At 31.2% G+C, this 23,087-nt stretch overlaps 2 protein-coding genes across 2 annotated transcripts in view; both read right to left on the reverse strand.

The window, feature by feature from the left end:
* Positions 1 to 23,087, reverse strand: part of LOC142610598 (uncharacterized) — a 55,227-nt gene that overhangs the window by 23,100 nt on the left and 9,040 nt on the right. The window lies entirely within an intron of this gene.
* LOC142638081 (uncharacterized) lies at positions 6,210 to 22,781 on the reverse strand. The gene is made up of 16 exons (XM_075812110.1): positions 22,558 to 22,781; positions 21,136 to 21,388; positions 20,305 to 20,451; positions 18,674 to 18,786; positions 18,462 to 18,518; positions 18,277 to 18,361; positions 16,093 to 16,245; positions 15,926 to 15,972; positions 15,670 to 15,848; positions 13,342 to 13,547; positions 10,878 to 11,249; positions 9,946 to 10,243; positions 8,637 to 8,785; positions 8,073 to 8,357; positions 6,996 to 7,171; positions 6,210 to 6,735 (listed from the first exon to the last, which is right to left on the reverse strand). Exons 1-16 carry the CDS (start codon positions 22,779 to 22,781, stop codon positions 6,585 to 6,587), a joined length of 2,895 nt encoding a protein of 964 aa, XP_075668225.1. The 3' UTR covers positions 6,210 to 6,584.

Genomic DNA, 23,087 nt, shown 5'->3' on the forward strand with positions numbered 1-23,087 from the left:
GTAACCAATCAAACACAGTCTCAAAAGTTCAAAAGGAAGTTCATGAAATAGAGAGAGTAGTACAAGTACTTGCAGGTAGATCAATGGCGATCGATAAGAAAGAAAATGAAGAGATCAATGTTGTAGATCGAGGAAACTGTGTGTATATATATCTAAAAAACTTAATCCACTTGGGTCCCCATGTGAGAACATTTCAACGAGCTTGAAAAAACAACAATGGAATCTTCAAGTAGTGTTTCATTTCTTCAGTTCCTACTCTCTACCATTCGCCGAACCTTGGTGGAAGTAGCACTTGCCTCCAACCACCGTGGAATTGGTATTTGCTAACAATGGCATATTCTGGTCAAAACCCATATCCCAAATTCATGGCTTCCTCAGATAAAATGAAGAGAAAGAGAAGTAGATATAATCGTTGACCAGAGAGACTAGTCACGTTCAAGATTAAGACTTAAGAGTGCAATGGAATATTGCTCGAAGTTTTCAAGTTCGTAGTTCATACACATCTACGAGTTTAAGCGCAAATCATTTTCGGTGACCTATTGACCTTTATTAATTTTTTTAACGTTTTGGGAATTTCATGTCATACTATACTGCTTACGATTATAGAACAGAACAAAATTAGGTAGTTGCTAACGGAAAACGACACTCCACGCATGTCTGGTGTAACCTGTTTTTTGAGTTTGGTGATGACTTTTTAAGATTTAAATTTTAATTGATATATCAAATATTTTTAAAAATTTTTATAGAAAAAAATAACTTAGTTTTTTTTTTTTTTTTTTTTTCAGTTTTTTATATTTTACATAAAAGTGACATTAAAACAAACAAATACTCTAAAAACACTCATTTATTGGATCTCTATATATATTATTTAAATTTTTTAATTTATATAAAATTAGATACATAGATTTGATTTAATTTCGATTAAGAAATGAATCAATTAAGGGGTTTTTTTATTATTAAAAAAATGTTTAAAATTTTGTTTTGGACCCAATTAAAAAATTAGTACAGATTTGAAAGGGTCCAACATGGACCACAAGAGGGAAAAGGAAATTAAGAAGACAATTTCAAATGCAATTATCCTTTCATTTATTTCACGCGAAACCTTGATGACTTGTATTAGTGGACCAGTCACATTCATCAATCTAGAATCTAGAAGTTTTGTTTTGTTTTTTTTTTTTGAAGGAATCGATCTAGACCCTCCATTACATTTTACATATGAGAAAATTATTGAATACTCCGAAAGTACCATAAATGTGTACTCTCCCCCTCTCATATAAATTATGGGTCTCACTATAAATTTAATTAGTGAAACTCACAATTATGTGAGAGGGGAGAGTGCACATTTATGGTACTCTGATAGTACTCAATAATTACCTATACATATGACTTCTAGAAGGCAGTTTTAAGAATCAACATTAATGGGAATAACACTTACTTGAAGTTATTAATATAGTTGCAGTGGTTATATACTTATATGACATTAGAAAGGGAAGGTGGATTAATGAATTTTGGCATTTTGCTTTTTATACATTTAATGAGGCAAAAATATGTCGTACTTATGCCAAAATTGGTTTGTGTATAATTAATAAGTGGGATCGAATAAATTGCACTTTCACTTTAACTATTGCTGACCTTCCCCGAGTACTACATCATCGAACACCTATGGGGAAGTCTTTGTAATTTTATGGTTTTCTTAAATATAATCCATTATTTAATGTTTGTGTACAGTATATTTTTTTTGAAAGTTTGTGTATAGTATATTTATTTTTCCTTACTACTCAAAAAAAGAAAAAGAAAAAGCGCCTATTAAATTATACAACAGAGTGCTATATGTAGGCATATTGAGCTGTTTTAACAATATGAGAGTATAAACTATAAATAGTATAGGATGATAGATTATTTAAACAGACTAGACTTACCTGTACATCAAAAATGGACTACCTATAAGTTAAAGCTTGGCCTTATATTCTAGCAGTCCCTTCAAATTTAAATGAATTATGAAAAATCAGCTTGAATTTAGATACAAAATCGTGAAAACAACTTAACAATATGACTTTGTAAAGATGTCAACGAGTTGATCAAACAAGGAATAGAGTACCCAAATTTAATTATTAGAACAAAAAAAATAGTGAATAATTAAAATAATTTAAAATGATAAATCGGACTTCTTATGAATTACTTACTATTTTTTAGACTAGTAATTCACTAATTCTTTTGAATTTTCTAAAATACTTTCGGTAATCAATTTTTAATTAGAGTAGTAATTTGAATTTTTTAAAACTTAGCACAAATGGAGAGTAGTCACTTGACACATGCAGATATAGTGTCAAAAAGACTAGAATCCATATGAAAAAAGTGGAAATTTACAATTTATCCATATGTAATTTGATCGAAATTTAAGTTGCTTACCTGTGGTTTGAAATTTAACACTTTACTCACCTGATGTTAGCTTAGTTATCATTCCGTAACCCACCTCTGTTAAAAATAGGACTAAATATGTAATTTTGTTATACTTTTATGTCTTTTTCTTCCTAAAACAAAAAACACATACAAAAACAAGATCAAAAAGGGAGAATTTTGTAAAATTAAAACCATCATAATCGCTTCTCCTCCACATCCTATTCATCAAATCTCCAGCCAAAAGAACTTCTTTCTTTATGTTGGAGATGAATCTTTCTACAAGCACTATTCGTCCACTGTCAAGCCTTCCACTCCAAATTAAAAAACAAACAAATAAATGCATACAAAATCCACCAAAATAAAGGGGAGATAAAGTCATTCTTTAGACAAAAGTTGCTAATGAACCTCAAACAAAGAACCTCAAATCAGATCAATCCACAACCCAGAACCTCAAACAAAGAAGAAAAAAAAAAAACCCACGAAGCAAAAAGAGAGAGAAGGGTAATATGAGATTTGTGGAGTTGAATTGGGTTATTTTTCTGGGTATGTGTTCTTCTTGTTCAACATCTATGTGAGTTAAGAGAGAGACCAATATTACATTTTTATTGCTAAGTGCTCAGATTTTTTGTTGGTTTTTTTGTTTGATTTGTTACATTTTTGAAATTGTTGTTAGGAGTCTTGAATATAGGTTCAAAATATTAATTTTTACAAGACCCTTCCTTTTTTTAATCTTGTTTTGTCTAATTTTTGTATGCGTTTTTTGTTTTGGAAAGAAAGAGATATAAAAGTGAAACAAAATTGCATATTTAACCTTATTTTTAATGGAGGTGGGTTACGGAATTCTAAATGAGTTAACTTTAGGTGAGTAAAATGTAAAATTTAAAACAACAAATAAGAAACTTAAATTTCCTTCAACAAAGAGGTACACTTGATGAAAAGTTGTACTTACAAAAAAGTGAAAATTAAAGAGTATAGGTTACCAAACGATGTACCTTGTGTCTAGACGACTTGGAGCATAGTTTTATCTAAACGGCTTGCAGTATGCATCTTTCTTACAAAACACTAAAACGATTTATTTATTTTTTATTTTTTATGGTTGCTGAATAATGAAATTCATTTAACAAATAAAGGGCCCGGCCCAAAGAGCAATAAGACTAGTGTAATCGGAATAGACGCCAGAGCTTCGCAAAAGGCTGCCCAAATAGCAATCTTATGGGCCAAAATATTCACAGATCCAGGAACCCCAAAAAAAAAAAAAATCACACATCAAAAGAATTTATTCTAGCTTTTAACATCTGAAATGATATTCCTAATTTCCTAAATGCATCTGTGATTGATCTTGCTGTGAGAATGCTGAAATAGCAAGCTGAGAATCTCCTTCAAACAAAATATACTTCAGTTCAGGCATGCCTTAGTTACTTCTTCCACTACCAGGAGCAGCTTTTGCTTCTGTACGTAAATGGTAACCCGAGACTTCCAAGCCCGGCCCGTCCATGCATCACAAAATCTACCCAATGAATCTCTGCAAATTGTTTCTGAAAACCCCATTCGTTTGATTGTAGCATCCAAGTTCACGTCTTCTTCTCAACCGAAGGGGTTGGCTCTGTCGAAGTTGCTACTTGGGAGAATTACATATGATTAATTCTTCTTGCCATTTGGATAGAATCAATGTTGATACCTTCAAACATCAATTGGTTCCATCATAATTGTCACAACACTACAACGTAACAGATGGTAGAGAAGAGAGTAAACTGTTTTGCTTCATTTTGATCAAGCCCCAAATGCTTGTCCGGGCTCAGGATATAAAAGCATGTTCAACAACTGGCTCATTCACAAAGAATTGAATGTGCTGAAATTAATTAACTAATTATCCTGAAGTTGACCAGATTGAATTGCATAAGGTATGGGCATGTGAAAGGAGGCATTAGATTAGGTGCCTGTTTGGAATTAGATTCAGCTTTTTAGCTTTTATGTATAATTTTTTAAAGCTTCATTTTTTGTCTTGCATTTTCTCACTTTTTCAATTTTTTTCAAGGTATATGTATATTTTAACACATTTTTAGCAAAATTATTTTAGTAAAAAACTAGATAAACTGTTCTCAAATGGGCACTAAATGTTCATTTAGAAACAACTTATTTAACTTTTTATTGAAAGTGTGATAAAATATACTTGTACCTTAAAAAAATTTGAAAAAGTGAATATATATATATATGTCATTTTTCTATTATTTCTTTGAAAATTACTTGTAAATTCTAACACTTTTCTGTCCAATTGACATGCATGCATAGGGCTTAAGGGCTGTAGTTGAGTGATGATCAAGTCAAATATTAAAATCTCATAATTAGTTTAGTTAATTTTATTTTGAATGTCCCTTTCGTATTATGTAGTTTTTGATAGTTTATTTGCTAAATATGAGATAAAAAGATATAATTTTTAGTGGCATTCACGCTAAATATGTGACAAAAAGATAACAATTAATTAGCTTATTTTCATAGAAGCTACTTTTGTTAATTTTAAATAATAATTAAAAAAAAAAAAAGCTGAAAACCTTTTTGCCAAGTGGACATCTGAATATAAATTCATCACCAAACTAGTTTATATATTTAGACTTAGTGTTTTTATTTTAACCAACACGAAGTTGTTTAGGAATTACTTGATTGATTTTAATCACAACTAAAGTTTCTTTTTCACAAGCTTGTGCTAAATTTCTAATAAATATATTTTAGATTATATTATCTGAATTAATTAAATGAAATTAATTATGAGCATATAAAAATTAGATTTATAAACCAAGTTAGCATTTTTAGAAATTGTATAAATTTTTATTATGAATGGGTCATTTATATAATCAGTAAAAAGAATGATAATTTAAATTTTTATTATGAATGGGTCACTTATATAATCAGTAAAAAGAATGATAATTTAACATCTTATCACTTATTTTCAACTATAGACAAACGAATCTCAGTCCTATATATTAGGGGTAGAACTAGAATTTTATGAATGAGGGGCCAAAATAATAACAAAAATAAAATTGGACTAATTTAATAGTGTCATACAAGAAATATGAAGAGTTTGGGGGGCTAACCCCCCCCCCCAACACACATACATATATATACACACACACACACACACATATATATATATATATATATATATATATATATATATATATCGACTTCAATACTCATCAAAAGCTTGTTCATTGATAAATTATCATGTTTGAGTTTATTTTGCTCAATAATCGAGTCTAATAGTGTTCTTTTGTTTGATTTGTTTTCTAAGTAAACATAGAAAAACAAATTGCAAAAACACATTTTGAACTTTGTACAAATCGAATTGATCATTTGTTGTTCTAATTTGAAGTTAAAAGTCCAAAAGGTTAGGAAAATGATCAAATTGGTCATTCTCCCACACTTTCGTTAGCTAGACTGGATGGAAAGAATAAAAAAATTAATAAAATTTCTTGTCTAAAAAAAAAAAAAAATCAATCTTCTCTTTTCTTCCACCAAGCACCCACGCCACCCCAATATTGCCATGACCATGAGCCATGACCCCGCTACTACTTAAGCTATTAGTGTTTGTAGGGGTGACAACACCATAGCAATATTGGCACATACACCCCTTCACACTTGATCTCTGTCTTTCTCCCCTAGGGGAATGAGTGGTAAGTGGTAACTTTTCAAGCAAGAAACTTGGATAATACAACAGCCAGGGAAATAAAAACCCAGATGCAACAGGCCTAATTACACCACATAATTTATTCTTTTTTATTGCATGGTGTGTTACTGACTGGAGCCAAACAATAGAATAGCTAAAGCCCTTTAATTTATTCTTAACTCCTCAGCTCATAAAGTTTCTTAGCAATTCTTTTCAAAAAAATAAAAGTTTCTTAGCAATTATAGCCCAAGAGGCCATTAGAACTCCAACAAACAATCTTAAATATGAGGAAACGTTCAAAAGTCAATAAACTAAAAGGCAATATAAATGGTTCCCTTCGTAACATAATATCTCTATTTTATGGGAGAAGCTGAGGACCAAGGCTTAAATGGGGAACTTGACCACACGAGAAGTTAACAAATAATAACCTTCTTAATTTCCAGGAGAAGCTCTTTTGCCATCTGGTTTGCCCATTGCTAGCTCCTCAATAACCAAACCATTTGAAAAAGTTTCTCAATTGAGATTACTTGGCTTCACTTTGTTTTTCCTCTACCTCCTGAATTTCCTTAGCTGCAACAGTTTGATCCACATTAGTTTTCCCTTCAGTCTCCAGAGTTGTCTCCGTCTCCTTCTGTTTTTTCTCATCCGAGGAATTTTGCTCAGTGCCAGGGACCCTGTGCACGAGTACAGAAAAACACCCAAGTAACTAAGATGTAAACTGTATGAACTTTAACAGTCCAAGCAATCCAAAATCAAATACAAGTTTCCAATTTTTTTTTTTTTTTTTTGAATTTTTCATGTGAAAAATTACGGGTCCACTCTCAACCCATCTCATAGGATTGACCCAATCAATTTGCAACCCGTTTTTGACCCGACTGATTTGCCACATCTACCCTAGTCAACTAGTATGTGACCAAGAAATCAGATTAATTACTCTGTTGCAGTTCCATTGGTACGTCGAATAACGAATTTGTCAATAATCTTGACAGTCTCCAACGGTTCCGGATCGAATTCAGAAGCCTTCCATTTGCTGGGATTCTCTCTACGGTGGCTCAAGTCATCCGGTGTCGGTCTCTTCCAATTAGGTTCCAGCTCCCATTCCCGTGGTACCTAAATGTCAAATTTGTCAATGAAAAAGCTCTCATATCATTGGGTTGAAGGTTCGTATACAAGTTATAACAAAATGAAAAGTTTAATTTAAATATGTTTTTCTATTTTAAAAAAAAAAAAAAATACAGATGCTCAACAGTCCACCATCCAAATTCAAGCTCAACAAAAAATAATTTGGCATTACTAATTAAAATTAGGACCCGGTTAACGGATATCCTTAAAGCATTTATTATTGAACAATTTTTAATAAAAATTTATACAATCTTTATGAGAAATATAAAAGGTTATCAAAAAATTCAATTATTTTTTTTTCTCATAAAATTTTTATAAAAATATTTTCTAAATCAATATTTTTAGGGCATTCCTTAACTTTTTTCTAAAATTTATTGATTATTTATAAAATTATTTGAACTTTGAGATTTAGTAATGATTCCACCCTCAATGTGAAAATGGATGAACCGTAAATTACATTAGCTATTTAAGAAATAAGGGTGGGCCGTGGGGGTGTTAAAAAAGGGGTTAAAGGGAAAAAAGAACAAAACACACTTAAATTAGTCAAGGAAATAAGGAATGTGTTTGGATTCAACTGAAAAGGGGCTACGTTTTGCGTTTTGCGTTTCAAGCCTTTTTTTTTTTTTTTTTTCCAGCCGCAGATGTTGACCAAGTCTTCCGTGAACAGTGCATCCGTGCACTGTTCACGGACCCACAAATTTCACTTTTCAGCCACTTTTTCATTAAAAATGGGTCCCGCGGTACTATTCACACATTTTAAAATTATTTTGCTACAGTATTTTCAGTTTTCAGTTTTCATCAATAAGTTCTATCCAAACAGACCCAAGGCATTGCATTTTAAGTAATTGAACCATCCTAGAATTACAAATGAACCAAGTTTGATTCTTACCTTATCAACTGCAAGGGTGAAAACTTCAAGATCACCATCACTGTTGATGTGAAATCGAGTGAATGCCTTGTAATCTGCAATCCTAAGTGAGGAGAAGGCTTCGTCGTAGTACAAGTTAAAGCAATTGCTGCAAATGCATAAGTAGATTCCTAATATTAAGGAAGCTGTCAAGGTTGAGAAGATATATACATAAAGGAAGGTGGAAGCATAATAAATTGTTATATCCCATCGAGAGGCAGACTCAATCCCATTGTTGCAAATATTGCTCCGTGACACCGCTAGGAGCTGATACATTTAATATGAATATGTATTAGTAAAGAAGAAGTAGAAGAAGCAACATATTTGCGGGGAAAGTAATTCTCACCCAAACATATTAAGCATACAAAAATTTCACAATTTTTTTTTTACAATTACTGACATGATTAATTGTAATTAGAGAAACATCAGTTTTACATGAACTCATTACTAACATTAATTTATTAACATCAATCACAATATGTCATCTCAACGATTGTGAAAAACATTATAAAAATTTTTGGTATCCCTAAACTTGTTCTTTCTCACCTCTGGTACATCAAATGCAGACATGAAGTACTTGATATATGCTTGATAAAGCCCAGAAACCCATTGTACAATTCTATCCAGAATGGAAATTGGAACTGGAAGCTCTCTATGAGACATAGCATGGTACGACCGATAACGAGAGTGATATGCTGAAAAAGAAACAACTATGCTTGAATTTGTTAGGTCTTATTTTAGTTTTTCTCCGTTACTCAAGTAAAAAATCCTTAACCCATTTAATTACTATCTTTGATGTTACATAAATCCATCAAACATATAAAGTAGTTTTGAGGCAATAAATGGCTTAATAATAGTATATTATTGTAATGGTATATATAAAATTATGCTAAGAGCCTTGCAAGATGCAACTCAACTGATTAGCATCTCTTGATGTTTCCATCAAAATATCTATGATTCAACTATTTCATTTCTCATTGTAACTATCAAATTATTAAAATATAAAAAAAAAATCTATCAATATGTAAAATATAAAGTAGTGAATCCTTTTCAGTTTTCATTGGAAGATTTTAAGGCAATAAATGGCTGTTAATAGTAAATTACTGCTAAAGCTACTTAGGCAACTATAAATTTTGATAGGTTATAAGGTTATTTTCACATCTGTTTGTTTGTGGGAAGGTGTTTCTTCTTCCCACAGCCTCATATTATGAAAAAGCTAATGAGACTTTTTTTTTTTTTTTTGGGGTAGAAGGATGAGACTATTTTATATTTTGCTATATGTTTGTTGGATAATCTTTTATACTTGGTATATCTGCTAAAGAGAAATGCTACATTCACAACATTTGACAACAATTTCACAACAAATCTTAGGTAGCAATTTGTTAGTAATTATTATTAGCAGATAAAAATATAATTTTAGTGGTGGACTCAGATTAGAATTAGTAATAATTTGCCACTTATAATTTGTCGTGGAAATGTTGTAGATATAACATTACTCACGTGATAAAATACATGTTATATTTAACAATAGCTTCAAAAGTGAAGAAATATAAGTCTATTACCAAGGGTCCGATTAATATATACCCTTAGGACATACATTAATCATTCATTTTAGAAGAGTTTTTATGGAGAACTGAAAAGGTTATCAAAAGAGTTAATTATTTTTTCATTTTTGCATAAAAAGTTTTTAAAAATATTTCTTAATGTATGCTTTTAGGACTTTAGTAAAACTCTATTACTAAATAGAGAATCTTGAATATATAGTTACCGTACACTTCAAAAATATTTGAAGCAAGAAAAAATTTGTGGAATACTTGAGTGTCACACATATAGAAACTAGAAAGGGAAAACTGACCTGAAGTTTGTAATGTTTTACTCTGAACCAAACCGACAATGCTCACTTCCAACATAACCGAATAAGATAAAGCAGCGGCCAGATGTACAAATACGTGAGTAGCTCCAATCATTACCCGATTCTTAAATGACACTGTGGAAGGTACAATTGCCACTGCCACAATGAGCAATAGTGTAGCACTTCCTAGAGACACATTAGAGTCCTCCAGAATGTATATAAAGGCATTTTTAATTGCGGCAAAGCAACTACTCCAGTAACTAGAAGCTGAAATTGTTTGGAACGTGTGATCAAGCTCACACTACAGAAGAACATGAAAAGGGAAAACAAAAATCAACTTTGTTAGTGATATATTTTAAGTTTATATGAGGAGCCTATATATACCTAATCCTAGCTCTAATCCCTATATAAACTTTGCTTAGGGTTCAATGTAATTGATCAATTGAGAATATATATATATATATATATATATATATATATATATATATATATATATATTGAAGATGTAGCTGTCATTGGATTCTTCCATTGACATAAGCCATTTGGCTGAACCAATAATTTTTGTGTTCTTTCTTTTCTCTATAACCTTTCTCCATATATTCATAGAATCTAACATGGTATCAATAGAAGAAAGAAGGAATACATCATTATTGCCACAACAACTACTATAATTGGGATAGTACGTAGCCGGATGTAAAGTAGAAATTCACCCGTGGGAGCGTAGAACAGACCAACACAACGTAAATAATGCCACAAACATATTCAAATCGCCAATTGTTCCAGCTGAAATCCCAAATATTTCGAAAGGCAAGCTACAAATTAAAAAACAATACGATGTATTATTTAATCAAGAAGCAGAAGAAAATGGTACAATATGTTAAGTTGGTAATAATAGGAAATAGAATAACAGAGATCAAAATTTCACAATTAATTACCTGTCTTGACTCCTTAAAAGAAGGATAAGCGAATTCACACTTGTAAGAAACTTGACCAGATTCTCTAAAACCACAAAACGTATGGGTGGGATGTGTGAATGCTCCACCGCAACCATTTACAAGTAAATGTTTAATTGGCTCATTATTGTTTCCATTTGAGTGAGAAATTGCAGTATGGTGCATACAGTGATGTATGTCCCCAGCAATTTGAAGCTTACACTTTTCTTTTTTAATATTACGTATCAGGTCTCTGACATTTTTTCCTTTTGATTGGTAGTTTGACACATTATTTCTAGAATTGCCATTCTCGTACCAATCAACAAGCCAATTTGGTTTGTGTGTCATGATGATCACGGAGTCATTTTGTCCAACCTTGCATATAGTCAAATAATAGAAAACTTAGAAGTAAAAGAAGTAGTGGTTATAGGACCATAACTTTTTTTTGTTACAATTATTACAACTCTGATGTGACAAACTATGAGTAGTTTATTTATCACTTTTAAGTGGATTCATTCATTTTCTCCATAATTTACAGTCTACCATATAATAGTTTCAACAAAGTTGCAGTAAAAGAAGTTGTAATTTTAGAATTTCTTTAAATAAAAAGGCAAAAAAAAAGAAGGACAATTGTGTATGTGTTAAAGTTTGGGCTTAAATCATACTAGTTCACGCGATACATGAGAAAATGTAATATAATTATATCATAAGGATATAATGTAAAATTTTAGGTTAAATTATAGTACATATGTTATTTGAATATATTTTCTATTTTTATAAGTTTTATATAATTGAACATATAATGTATTTTCCATTCAACAACAGTACATAGTGATATATACATATATAAAACATATTTTAATAAAAAGATTTAAATTACATAATTATAATATTGTTTTATATAAATAGAGAAGAAGTTATTAAAATTATTATTTTTTAAATAAAAAAATATACCACAATTAGTTGGCTAATTTGAACATATCTAAGAATATTAAAAAGAAAATATCTACCCTCATTCCATGGAACACATGTAATATGCATGTTACATTAAGTTTAAATTATTATATAGCTTTATAATTGTAGCATTTTTTTTTTTCCAAATATAAGCACAATGCCTATATCACTGAAACTTGAATTTTAAGGTAATCTTGTGAATATTATCATATTTACTACTTTTTTTGGACTCATATCTTTAATTTCTAGTGTTTACTTTGTATTTTTTAGCTCAAAACTAAAGAGTTTCACTTGAATATAATAAAATCTCATAATTTTCAATCCAAAAATTAAGAGAAAAAGAAAATTAAATTTTGAGCTTAAAACTAAAAAGAAAAATTACAAAAAAAATCAATTTAAGATTCAATTAGTCCAAAGTGGACCAAATAGACCGAATAGGACCAAATGGACCTAATTGGACCGAATGGACCCTAGTGGAACAAACTACACTGTAATGAATGGAATTGGACTGAATGAACTAAAGGAGACTGAAATGCTACAATAATATGGATTAACAAGAGAGTAGCAATAATAAATGCTACGTTTTAGTCTTTAGATATTATATAAATATAGATGATGTCTCATACAAGTTGAAAAGTGATAAAACTTATAATTAGTTGCCCAAAATGAACCACTAAAACAAGCCGAACAATGATATAATACATGCTACATATATACTTCATGCTATAAATGCATGTGCGAATTAAAAAGTATTAGATCCTCTAGGAGTACATTAATGTGATACTCCTTCTCATATATATTATGGACCATACAATCTGAATCATTTATGATTAAAGAATCTCTTTCTAGTTGCTCTAGAATAATCAGGAGATTCTCTAGAAGAAATATGGGGTTATGCTTCCAGCAGCAACATGCTATATGGGGCAGAGGGCCATCTTACAAGGTCAAATCAATACGTTCTAACAAAAAATATATGAATATCAAATTTAATTAGTAGGATCAACAATGAATGTGAGCAAAGTGAGTATTACATCACCGTATTTAAAGAATACCTAATAATTAGTTTGTGTAAATCACGTAATCCCTTTGTTTTGATGGAAAGAGACTCATTTTTTGAAAAAAAAAAAAAAGATTTGTTAATTACTATTGGACTGTGATCTTAAAAATATGACAAAAGAAAAGCATTTTATTTTATTTGATTCACATGAAAAATTATAAATATTTCTTACCATTTGTAATAATTATATTATCAAAAATTTTCACTCACAAAAAGAATAAAAGACACTCCAAATATTTTTTTTAAAAAAAAATCCATTTTTGTATTTTTTTATACCATATCTAGGAGCTATAGCATACTCCAAATTCAGAACTAATAATAATAAAAAAAAAAGTAATACTACGTTCACAATATTTTCACAAAAAATATTTTATTATGATATAGCATTTCTCAAAAAAAAAAAAAAATCACAAGGAAAAACATAATGTAATTTTAATGCAAGAAATTAGAAGGTACCCTTTCCTCATCCTTAGCTAGATTGGTGAAGAATTCGAATTGGTACACATCGATATCATCAGAGAGTGCAAGATCAAGACCGAAAATCCACCATCCCTTAGGAAGTTTCAAGGCGAAATAACTTTTCTTTTGTGGCATATACCACCCGCCCAACCAACTCCTATGACATATATTCCTCATAAAGGTACAAAGTCCATCAAACCAATCTGTCATGCCAAAATAAAATATTACCATAAAACAATGACAATCTAAATGCAAATAAACTTTGATGGTTCCTAAAGGAGTACAAATAATGCTCTTCTAAGAAAACACAAGCGATAAATTAATGAATTACAATTTTCCTCGGAAATAAAAGTACTATAAGAACCCTCTCTTTGTATAAAAAAATAGTATAAATTTACTACATAATTCTTAAATTCTGATGTGTTCTAAATTTAAAAAAAAAAAAAAAAAAGCATTTGTTAACAAGTGCCCTAATGACCCGAGTTAAAGTACATTTAATATTCTATTAAGTGATTAAATAAAGTCAAATTGTGAATAAATACCAAGAAAAATGCAAATAACTACTATAAATATTGCAAACAATGGGTTATTGACATAGGAAAATTATTGAATATTCCAGGAGTACTAATATTGTGTACTCTTTCTTCTCACATGAATTGTGAGTTCTACTAATTAAATTTATAGTGAGATTTACAATTCATTTGAGAGGGAGGAGTACGCATTTATAGTACTCCGGAAGTACTTAATTAATAATTACCCTATTGACATATATATTTCTTTAAAAAAATGTGTCACAAATATTAATTGCATATATATTATTTCTTAACACGTCGCAATAGTGGTATCAGAGCCAAAGGTTAAGCCAAGCCATGGCTAGTGGGAAGAATCCGTAGGCTAGTGCCGTTGAAGAGGCTTCATGAGAGCGGACTCGTAATCGTGTGGACGCCTTGTTACACAACTAAAGGGACAGATTTCCAGCGGGCGGGTTGCTTCTTTGGAAAAAGATGGGCTGGTTAGGCGGATCATGATGGAAGGCCAAGGACAAGGGGTCGTGGAAGTGTTTCGAGCTTATCTAATAGATAGGGGTGGCAAGCTTTAGAGAGTAGGGGCAAGGTCCCCATACTACAGAAGGCCGTAAGCAATGGCTTGACGGAGATGGTTTGAATTAAGCGAAACCAAAGGCATTCATTGGCACCCGAGACGCAAAGGATCGAAGACTTTTAGGACATGTAACAGTCCTTTAAGGCTGTTCATATAATTGTGTACTCTCTTTTCTCACATAAATTGTGAGTTTTACTAATTAAATTTATGGTGATATCCACAATTCATGTGAGAGGAGGGAATACGCATTTATGGTATTCCAAAAGTGCTTAATTAATAATTACCCTATTGACATATATATTTCTTTAAAAAAATGTGTCACAAATATTAATTGCATATATATGATTTCTTAACACGTCGCAATAAATGTGACTAATACCATTTTTTTACTGCTCTATGATGATTGCGCTATATTATTAGGCCAAAGAGTAATTCTTAGGTACTCCCAAAGAATATTGATAAAAGTGCTCCCTCCATTTACATCAATGGCAATGTCTACTCATTAAATTTATGGTGGGGTCTACTATGAATGTAAGAGGAAATATTATCATTTCATTATTCACCGGAAGTACCTAAGAATTTTTTTAGACCAAGACACTTATTAGTTTTTGGTATAGACGAAATTTTAATCTCAAATCTCTTAAACAACAAGAAACTTTACAAGTTTAGTTAATTGGAACCCAAGATTGGTACCATTTTATCATAGTAAATAAATGCCTAGTGACATTAATTTTTAGATTGTAATTTGCAATTTACCCTAAATTTTACTACAAACTTACAAACTAACATGACAATGAATGTGATTATTGTCTCTTCCATAACATAATAAATAAATATCAAATTATTTCTATGTGATTAGTGACATTAATTTTTAAGATAGGTTAAAAATTTTGTAATATTCTAGCATTACGATTATTTATTATGTTATTAAAGTGACATTAATAATATTTACTCTCACGTCAATTTGTAAGTACCTTGTTATATATTAATAGTAAATTTAGAAAATTTTCTGTGTGTGCCAAGATGTTGCAGTTGAAGAGCCTTGTAGCGCTGAACATGCATTCCTTTAATATGAGAATGATGGTTCAAATTCATTTTCTTATTGTTGTAACTATCAAAGCCTTAGAACTGAACTTACCCAGAATGTTTATAATGGCGACACGTTATCCCCGCAATAAAAAATAAACAAATTAAGAAGATGCTAAAGTAAAAACTAAGACCAACCATGATTTCCGGGAATAGCAAAACACTGAGGAACATCCTGATCTGGCTCAGGCAGCTCAGGAGGCAGTACCGGCTTGTTGGTAGTCATGCGTTCATCATGATTGGGTGGTGGCTGAAGAGCATACTGGAAAGGACGAAACAGGCGTCTTTCATATGTGGACTCCGAGGGATTAGGATACCTATAACAGAGGCAAAGGTTTTGAAGATTAAACATATTTGATAAAATAAGATATAAATATATTGGTTACGTACTTACGCAAGATCCCCTCCAATGAGTAGTAAGTTTCCGCGTTTTAAGTTAAGCTTAGGCTCGGTGTCTTGATTGGGATTAGAAATTTGTTCATCAGGATTGTTATTTTGAGCTCCAGGCTCAGGGATCGTGACTTGATTAGGCTCAACAGAAGGATTAGGATCGGTGACTACAATTTTAGGCTGAGCAAGTAGTCGTGCCACAGTATATGTCGAGTCCCCACCATCACCTGTATCAGCCATGAAGTCAAACCATAGTTCTTCTTTTCCACTAAAATGATCGTATAAATAATCCCTTGTAGTGTCCTCCCTTTGATTCAGTGCTGCCTGAATAATGGAATATGGAAGAAGGGGTAAGATAAAAGAAATCATTAGTACGATGACAATTTATATCCAGATTTTTTTTTTCATTTTTAGTCCAAAGTAAAAACAAAGGGTCCTCTTTTGCGGTGCTTTCAAGCCTCCCCCAAAAAAAAAAAAAAAAATGTCCCTCTTTTACAAATATAAATTGTGGTTCTTAAAATTGTCCAATTTTTCAATTTGGTTCTTGGAGTTTCAAAAGTGGCAATCTAATTATCTAATCCTTAAATTTTATAAAATGATGGTGTTTGTTATGAAAACTATCTCAATATATTATTACATGTCATGTGATTAGGCACATTTATAATAATTAAAAATGCCTATGTAATTTAAAAATTACATGCTTACAGTACAGGTGGATTAAAAATATTATGTGGCCCTACCAAAATATATACAGTTCCCTATTGCCACGTGAAAATTAACATGAAATAAAAAATAAAATAAGATTTTCTACTTTCTGAACTTAAATTTAATAAATAATTATATATTCCACGTCGGTTGGTGAAAAATGTTAACAAAACACAAGAATATCGAAAGGGAAAAAAAGTTGGGAAATCATTTTATAAATTTTTGAAACCATAAGAACCAAAATGAAAAATGAGACAAACTTTAAGGACCAAATTTGATAATTTTCACACTTTAGGAATTTGATTGCATCTTTTGCAAATCTAACCTTAAATTAGAAAATAAAATGATTTTAAAGACTAAAAGTGATTTTTTAATTTTCAAGTACTTAATTATTCTTTTGGGTGTGTGTAGTTCTCCTGAATCCTATCCCACATACACCAAATAATTATAAGAATAATCTCAGTGATGGCCCCAAAATAGGTGATAGAAGTTTTGCATCTAAGATTTCATAGATCTCTAGACTAACAATCACCAGCGCCTCATTGGTTTAATTTTTAACATAAATTTATCTTAGAAATATTTTTTAGATTTTTCAATATTTGGTGCAGTTGAAAATTGCTAGTCAACTGCAAACATTTTCATGCTCAAAGGAAATTTACATTGAAATCGTAGGAAATTAATTGTTTATAGCATTATCACCTCCCCTATCCTCTCAACTGCCATCAACATCATTTCCTTCTCATTTTCCCTCATTCTTCGTACTGTCACCACCACCTCCTTCCCTCCTCCTTTAAGCAGCCACCACCACTACTACCTCCCTCCCCTTTCTTCTTTTCCACATTGTAACCGCTAGCTTCGCCATGCGGGGATGAATCTAGTTGGAACCAAGGGGGGAAATGACCCCCTTGGCCCCAAATATTTTTTAAATAGTATAAATTATTAAAAAAAACATTTATTGTATATATAGTTAATTTGAAATTTATACTTCCAAAACTAATAATAAACTCCCTCAAAAGAAATAAACATAACGCCCAAGGCATCAATGACCTAAGGAACTTTTCCCTCACCCCCCCCCCCCCCCAAAAAGAAGAAATTCTGTATTTATCCTTCGCCCCATGTCACCAGTAGGGCTATAAATGAATTGAGCCAACTTGGAGAAATACTTTTTTATACTTTATATTTGTTAATTAGCAAATGAGCCAAACCCAAGTTTAGGTTCAGCTAAACAAGACAAGATCAACAAAATAATGTGTTCAAGATTTGTGGAGTTAAAAAATTTGGTCGTAATGTTTACCATATAAAAAAAGAAAAGAAAAAAGGTTAATTAAATACTTGTGAACCAACTCAAACTTATTTAACAAGAAAATGAATCAAGCTTGAACAAGTATCTTGGCTTGATAAAGATTTCAAGTTTGACTTGTATTTGAATAAAATTAAATGAACAAATCTTAAATTTTTAATACTTAAGTCGGCTTGGCTTACCAATATACCTCCATTATCTATTGTTTTTGTTAATTTTAGCCCCCAAAAAAAATGTAGCGTAACCAAATAATATAATTTTTTTTTTCAAAGTCTCAATCAAAGAATAGAAAATAAATCATTAATTTACCTCAAAACAAATGAGCTTAAAAGTTAATTGTACACTTATACCTGCAATATACGCATGTCAAAGCGAGTTTGGATGATATTTGTTGTTACCATGTCAAAAACAGTCTTGTATAGATCAGGTGATGTACTGCAACAGATAGCCACCACCAGAGCAAAAACAACTAAAGGGGATGTTTGGAAGAGCTAACATATTTAAATAAAAGAAAATATATATGACAGAAATATACCCTGAATACCAATGAGACATAGCTAAAAAACCAGGTTTATTCTGCTGGTTGCCTGACCTGACCATAAGAAAATAAGAAGCACTCAGTCCAGTTCATCTCGTCATGAGGCATCTTTACATAATTATATCCTACTTATTCATGTCAACTATAAGTATAATAATAAAATAAAAAACATGCTTTTTGCTCGTTAAAATTTCAAGCATATTACTCACTTTAATGGCATTACTACGTAACTGACAATGTAAACGCATATAAATGTGGCCCAAGGCCATAAGCGGAGACACGTTTCGTCCGCTGAACCTGCTGGTGACTCACTGCAAGCAATCTAAGAAAAGAAAATAGAATATGAATAGAAAAAGTAAGATGACATTGTAATGCATGCGGCAGCCAAATTTTCATACAACTATATAAATTTCTTATCGATCACTCTGAAGTGTTCCATTTTATATTTAACCAACCATAATCTATTCAAATAGCATACTACAATAGGTGAAGCATAGAGTCGAACATTGGACAAAGATTTTTGTTCAATAAAAACTACCTCGCTAGCTTAAAATATGTTGTGAATAAAAAATCTCTGTAGTGTTCCATTTTAACTTTCACTAGTCGTAATTGTAAGGTTAAATTTAATCAACCATGTGTTGCTTTTATTCTATGTCAAATTTGCTTGTAATTCAGCATGTAGAAACCCTGTATTTATGTGAGAATAATGTAAGAGTTGTGTGTGAGAGAGTGTGAAGAAACTCAAATTATGTGCATTCAAGGGGAGTCTTACGACTGGATCTCGTGACTGATAAGTCGTCAAAGTGCCACACGTGTAAAGTATGCAAGAAGTTGAAAGGTCATGACAGCTAGAGCACTACATGACAAAAAGTATAGTCTGGCTTGGCAGTTAACTCATAACCCGTTCTAGTCGCGATGCCGAGTCGCTAGAATGCCCTATATTGCTGAAAACTGACTTTTCACATTCCATCTCATACCCTACTATAAATACCCTTATACTTATGAAATGTAATGTGCTGAAAAATGAGCCTATTGATTGAAAAACCCTAAAAGAGGTTTCTACAACACGCCCACCCTATTAGAGAGAGCTACTCATTCTTAGAGAGAGCTACTCATTCTTAGAGAGAAATCTTTGTAGTCTCTTCTCATTCCCTCTCCCATTGTTATACCCATAGAGAGGAAATTTGTACCCAAACACTACCCACACAATTTAGAGTGTTGAGAGTGTTTTTGGAGTTTGGGAAGTATTGGAAGATGCCAAGGATGGCGGATATAATATGGAATTTATTGCGGAATTCTGAAAGTTAGAGAAGACACGGTTAGGCTTAATCAGTTGGTAGTAAGAGTTTAGAAGGCTCAAGTACATTGGGTAGACTAGGCTTGGAGGGTCTTTTGTTATTTTTATACTCCAACTTTATTCTCTAATTGATTATTTTACTGCTTGGAGGGCGGAGGAGAGGTTTTTCGCCAACTTCTTCAATTTCCTCTTCGATAACACGTGCCGGTGTTATCCTTGTGTTTGCATCTCTTTTCCCTTACTCTTTACCTTTTAATTGCTATTGTGTTTGTGATTAACTATGGTTTAGAGTGTGTTACCAATTTGAGTTTAATTTATATTCATCATTCCGCACATATATTATTTGTATATAAGCTTGTGTTTGTAATTTTGAAATTTAGGGTCTAAACGTTCATTGGTGTTTTATACGCTAATTGAACTTTCAGTAGTATGCTACATGTTCAATCCAAGGTTTAAAATCATATACATGACATAAGCATATGGATTATGGAACACAAAATTCAACAGACAAAATTTTTAATCAATAGGTTATTATTACCATACCTTGGGAGGATAACAGTACCGATCATCGCAATAGGCAAACTCAACCGGAATAAGCCAAAATGAGCAGAATTTTTCTTTCCAATATCTTTGTTCAAGCAGTGTCTCTCTACATTGACTCATAAAAACACAGCAGGCTACACTCACAACCTTCAAAGCATGAAAAATTATTCAGATTTCACATGACAAACGGGAAACCATATATAACTTGATATGATATATGATAATAAGAAATGACACGTGTATAACATTTTTACAATGACAAAACTTAGGTACAGTACCTTAAGTGTTGTTCCTTATGTTTTTATCTTAAAATTCAGCCATGTGACTAAATTAAAAAATACACTTCTATCCTATGAGAAAAAATCCACATGGTTGAATCTTAAGAGAAGAACCTAAAAAACAACACCTAAATACTGTATCTAAGTTTTGCCCTTTTTACAATACTTTTATAACAAGTCTTAAGTGGTAGGTTGTAGGTTGTTATTGACGGTTATGAATAGGTAAAAAAGTAATTTAAGTTATGAATTTAAATTATAATCAATAATACTTTTTTTTTGTTTTTATAATTAGTAACAATTTATTGCACCACTGCGCAACTTTAGTGTGGTAGTCACTCTACAAGTATAAATGCTTGTAGGGTGTGGGAGGCAATAACTGAGATTCAAGTCTCTAGGAGAGAGTTTCACACATATATACACTTAGATTATGCTATAGTATAAATTATATCTTGTAAAAAAAATAATAATAATTTACCGTTTATAATTTATTGTGAAAATATTATAAACCTAACAATTAGCACGGGAAGCATTTTCAAAAGTCAGAAGTACTTACTGCAGAATCGTGGAGAATGGTCCATATGCCTGGCTGCTTTCGAGCCTCAAATGTAAATATTTTCTGGAGGACGAGCTTAAACATAATAATAATATAGTGGAAGGCGAAAAGACACAAAATAGAAGAGGCAAAAGTTGACAGAAAGAATGTGTACAGTTTACTTTCCAGAGACATAGTCAGAGACGTTGTCACTGAGTGAGAAGTAGAAAGAGCATAACGATGCCAACCTGATGCGATGAGGGAGAATGCAAACCTGCAGAAGTAAATTTCCAAAAATTACTAGTATCATACTACTCATTGTTGTTCTCCATGTACCTAATTCTACCGTCTACACAAACATATGGAACATGATCCTCTCCATTGTTCTTAAAATTGAAATGGACAAAATGTATATCTTGATTAAGATTTTAAATAAAGAGGAAATGTACATATGGAAGGGCCTGTACATGCTAATGGCTCTTAGGGACGTGGCCACGATCTCAATAAAAAAAAGCCCATAATCAATCAGATTAAAAAAAAAAAAAATCATAAAAAAAAGTCAAACCAAACATAAGGCTCTCTCTCTCTCTCTCCGTGTGTGTGGTTAACTGGTTATAGACTTATAGTGTTTCAATAAAAAAAAGTTTTTGAGTTTTGAGTTTTTGTGTAGTCTTAGATTGTCAGTTTCTTTGTGTGTGTTTTTGAGTGGGTCAGTGCATTAGCATTAAACTAAAATGAAAGTATCAAACAATTAAGCAATTAGTCACTTAGTCAGTTTGGCCGTGGGACACAAACTACTAAATTAAATTAAAGAATTGCAAAGAAAATGCAAAAGAATTGCTCAAAATGTCTTATGAATTCAATAAAAGAATTGTAAAGAGTAAAAGAAATAAACTAATAAATTAAAGTATTCTAAACAATAATAATTAAAGTTTACTTAACAATAATAGTTAATATGTTTATTGTATTTAGAAACAATAGATGATTTCCAATGTTTAATATTAGTAATAATAATTAGTATGTTAATTGTATTAGGAAAAAATATGTCAAATGAACAATTAGTTTATTTTTTATTTTTCACTAGTATTATAGACAAATTTGTAATAATAAATAAGAGATTAGGGAATAAATGATTATTTGGCTATACATATTGAAAAAGATGTAATTAGTAAAATTGATAATATAACTATCATATAATGATTTCAAAATATGAAATCTCGTTAATGGCAATCTTAAAACTTTATGTATTTAGGTAATCTTTTTTATGAAGTCATTATATTCAAATTCTGTTTCTGTTTTTGTTTTAGATTTTATATAACTTATATTTTTTATTGAAACCCTTAGAAAAAATCATGGATTCACTACTGCATATATGAATGTATTATACATGTCTTTCAAGATGAAGTACGAAAGAATTATAGTAAGATAGTGAGTAATATTTACCAATTTATGAGCTTGTTACAGCTTGCTGGTCCGAAAGAAAATGCATTTAAGCATACAAGCAGACTGACATACACAGACCAAGAAACAGTGAAGCGTCCATTGTTAACCGAATCCATAAAGTCGACGAAGGCAAAAAAAATCCCACAGAGTCCTGCAACTAGTACGGCATGACGTGAAAGCACAGAATCGTGAGACCTTAGCAACTGAGTCAAATTCCTCCGCATTTTTTTGAGGGCTTCCATCAAATTGTTTTTAAAGTCTGCTCGTAATCATGCATGCACTATGCAGTTCACGTAACTTCACTTGATTCAGCGTACCAGGCAAGCTTGCGAACTCTGTGAAAGGAGTACTATGAAGTATTGTTATTAAGAAAAAAAAAAAAAAAAAAAGACTAACACAAATACTTAAAAGACACTAGTTTAGAAATGATTTTTAGAAATTTTTTTAATGAGAAAAGAAATAAATAACTAATTTTTTCTTACTATTTATTATATTTTCTATGAAAATAGTATCAAAACTTTCATAAAATA

The sequence above is a fragment of the Castanea sativa genome, chromosome 1, assembly GCF_040712315.1.
Source record: "Castanea sativa cultivar Marrone di Chiusa Pesio chromosome 1, ASM4071231v1".
NCBI lineage: Eukaryota > Viridiplantae > Streptophyta > Magnoliopsida > Fagales > Fagaceae > Castanea > Castanea sativa.

Coding starts and splice junctions, on each gene's coding strand:
- LOC142638081 (XM_075812110.1), bottom strand. CDS start 22,781: ATGCGGAGGAATTTGACTCAGTTGCTAAGGTCTCACGATTCTGTGCTT. Junction 10,244..10,877: donor CTTTTAAGGAGTCAAGACAG/GTAATTAATTGT, acceptor GTTCTTCTGTAG/TGTGAGCTTGATCACACGTT. Junction 8,786..9,945: donor TAAAACATTACAAACTTCAG/GTCAGTTTTCCC, acceptor TTTCTTTTTCAG/CATATCACTCTCGTTATCGG.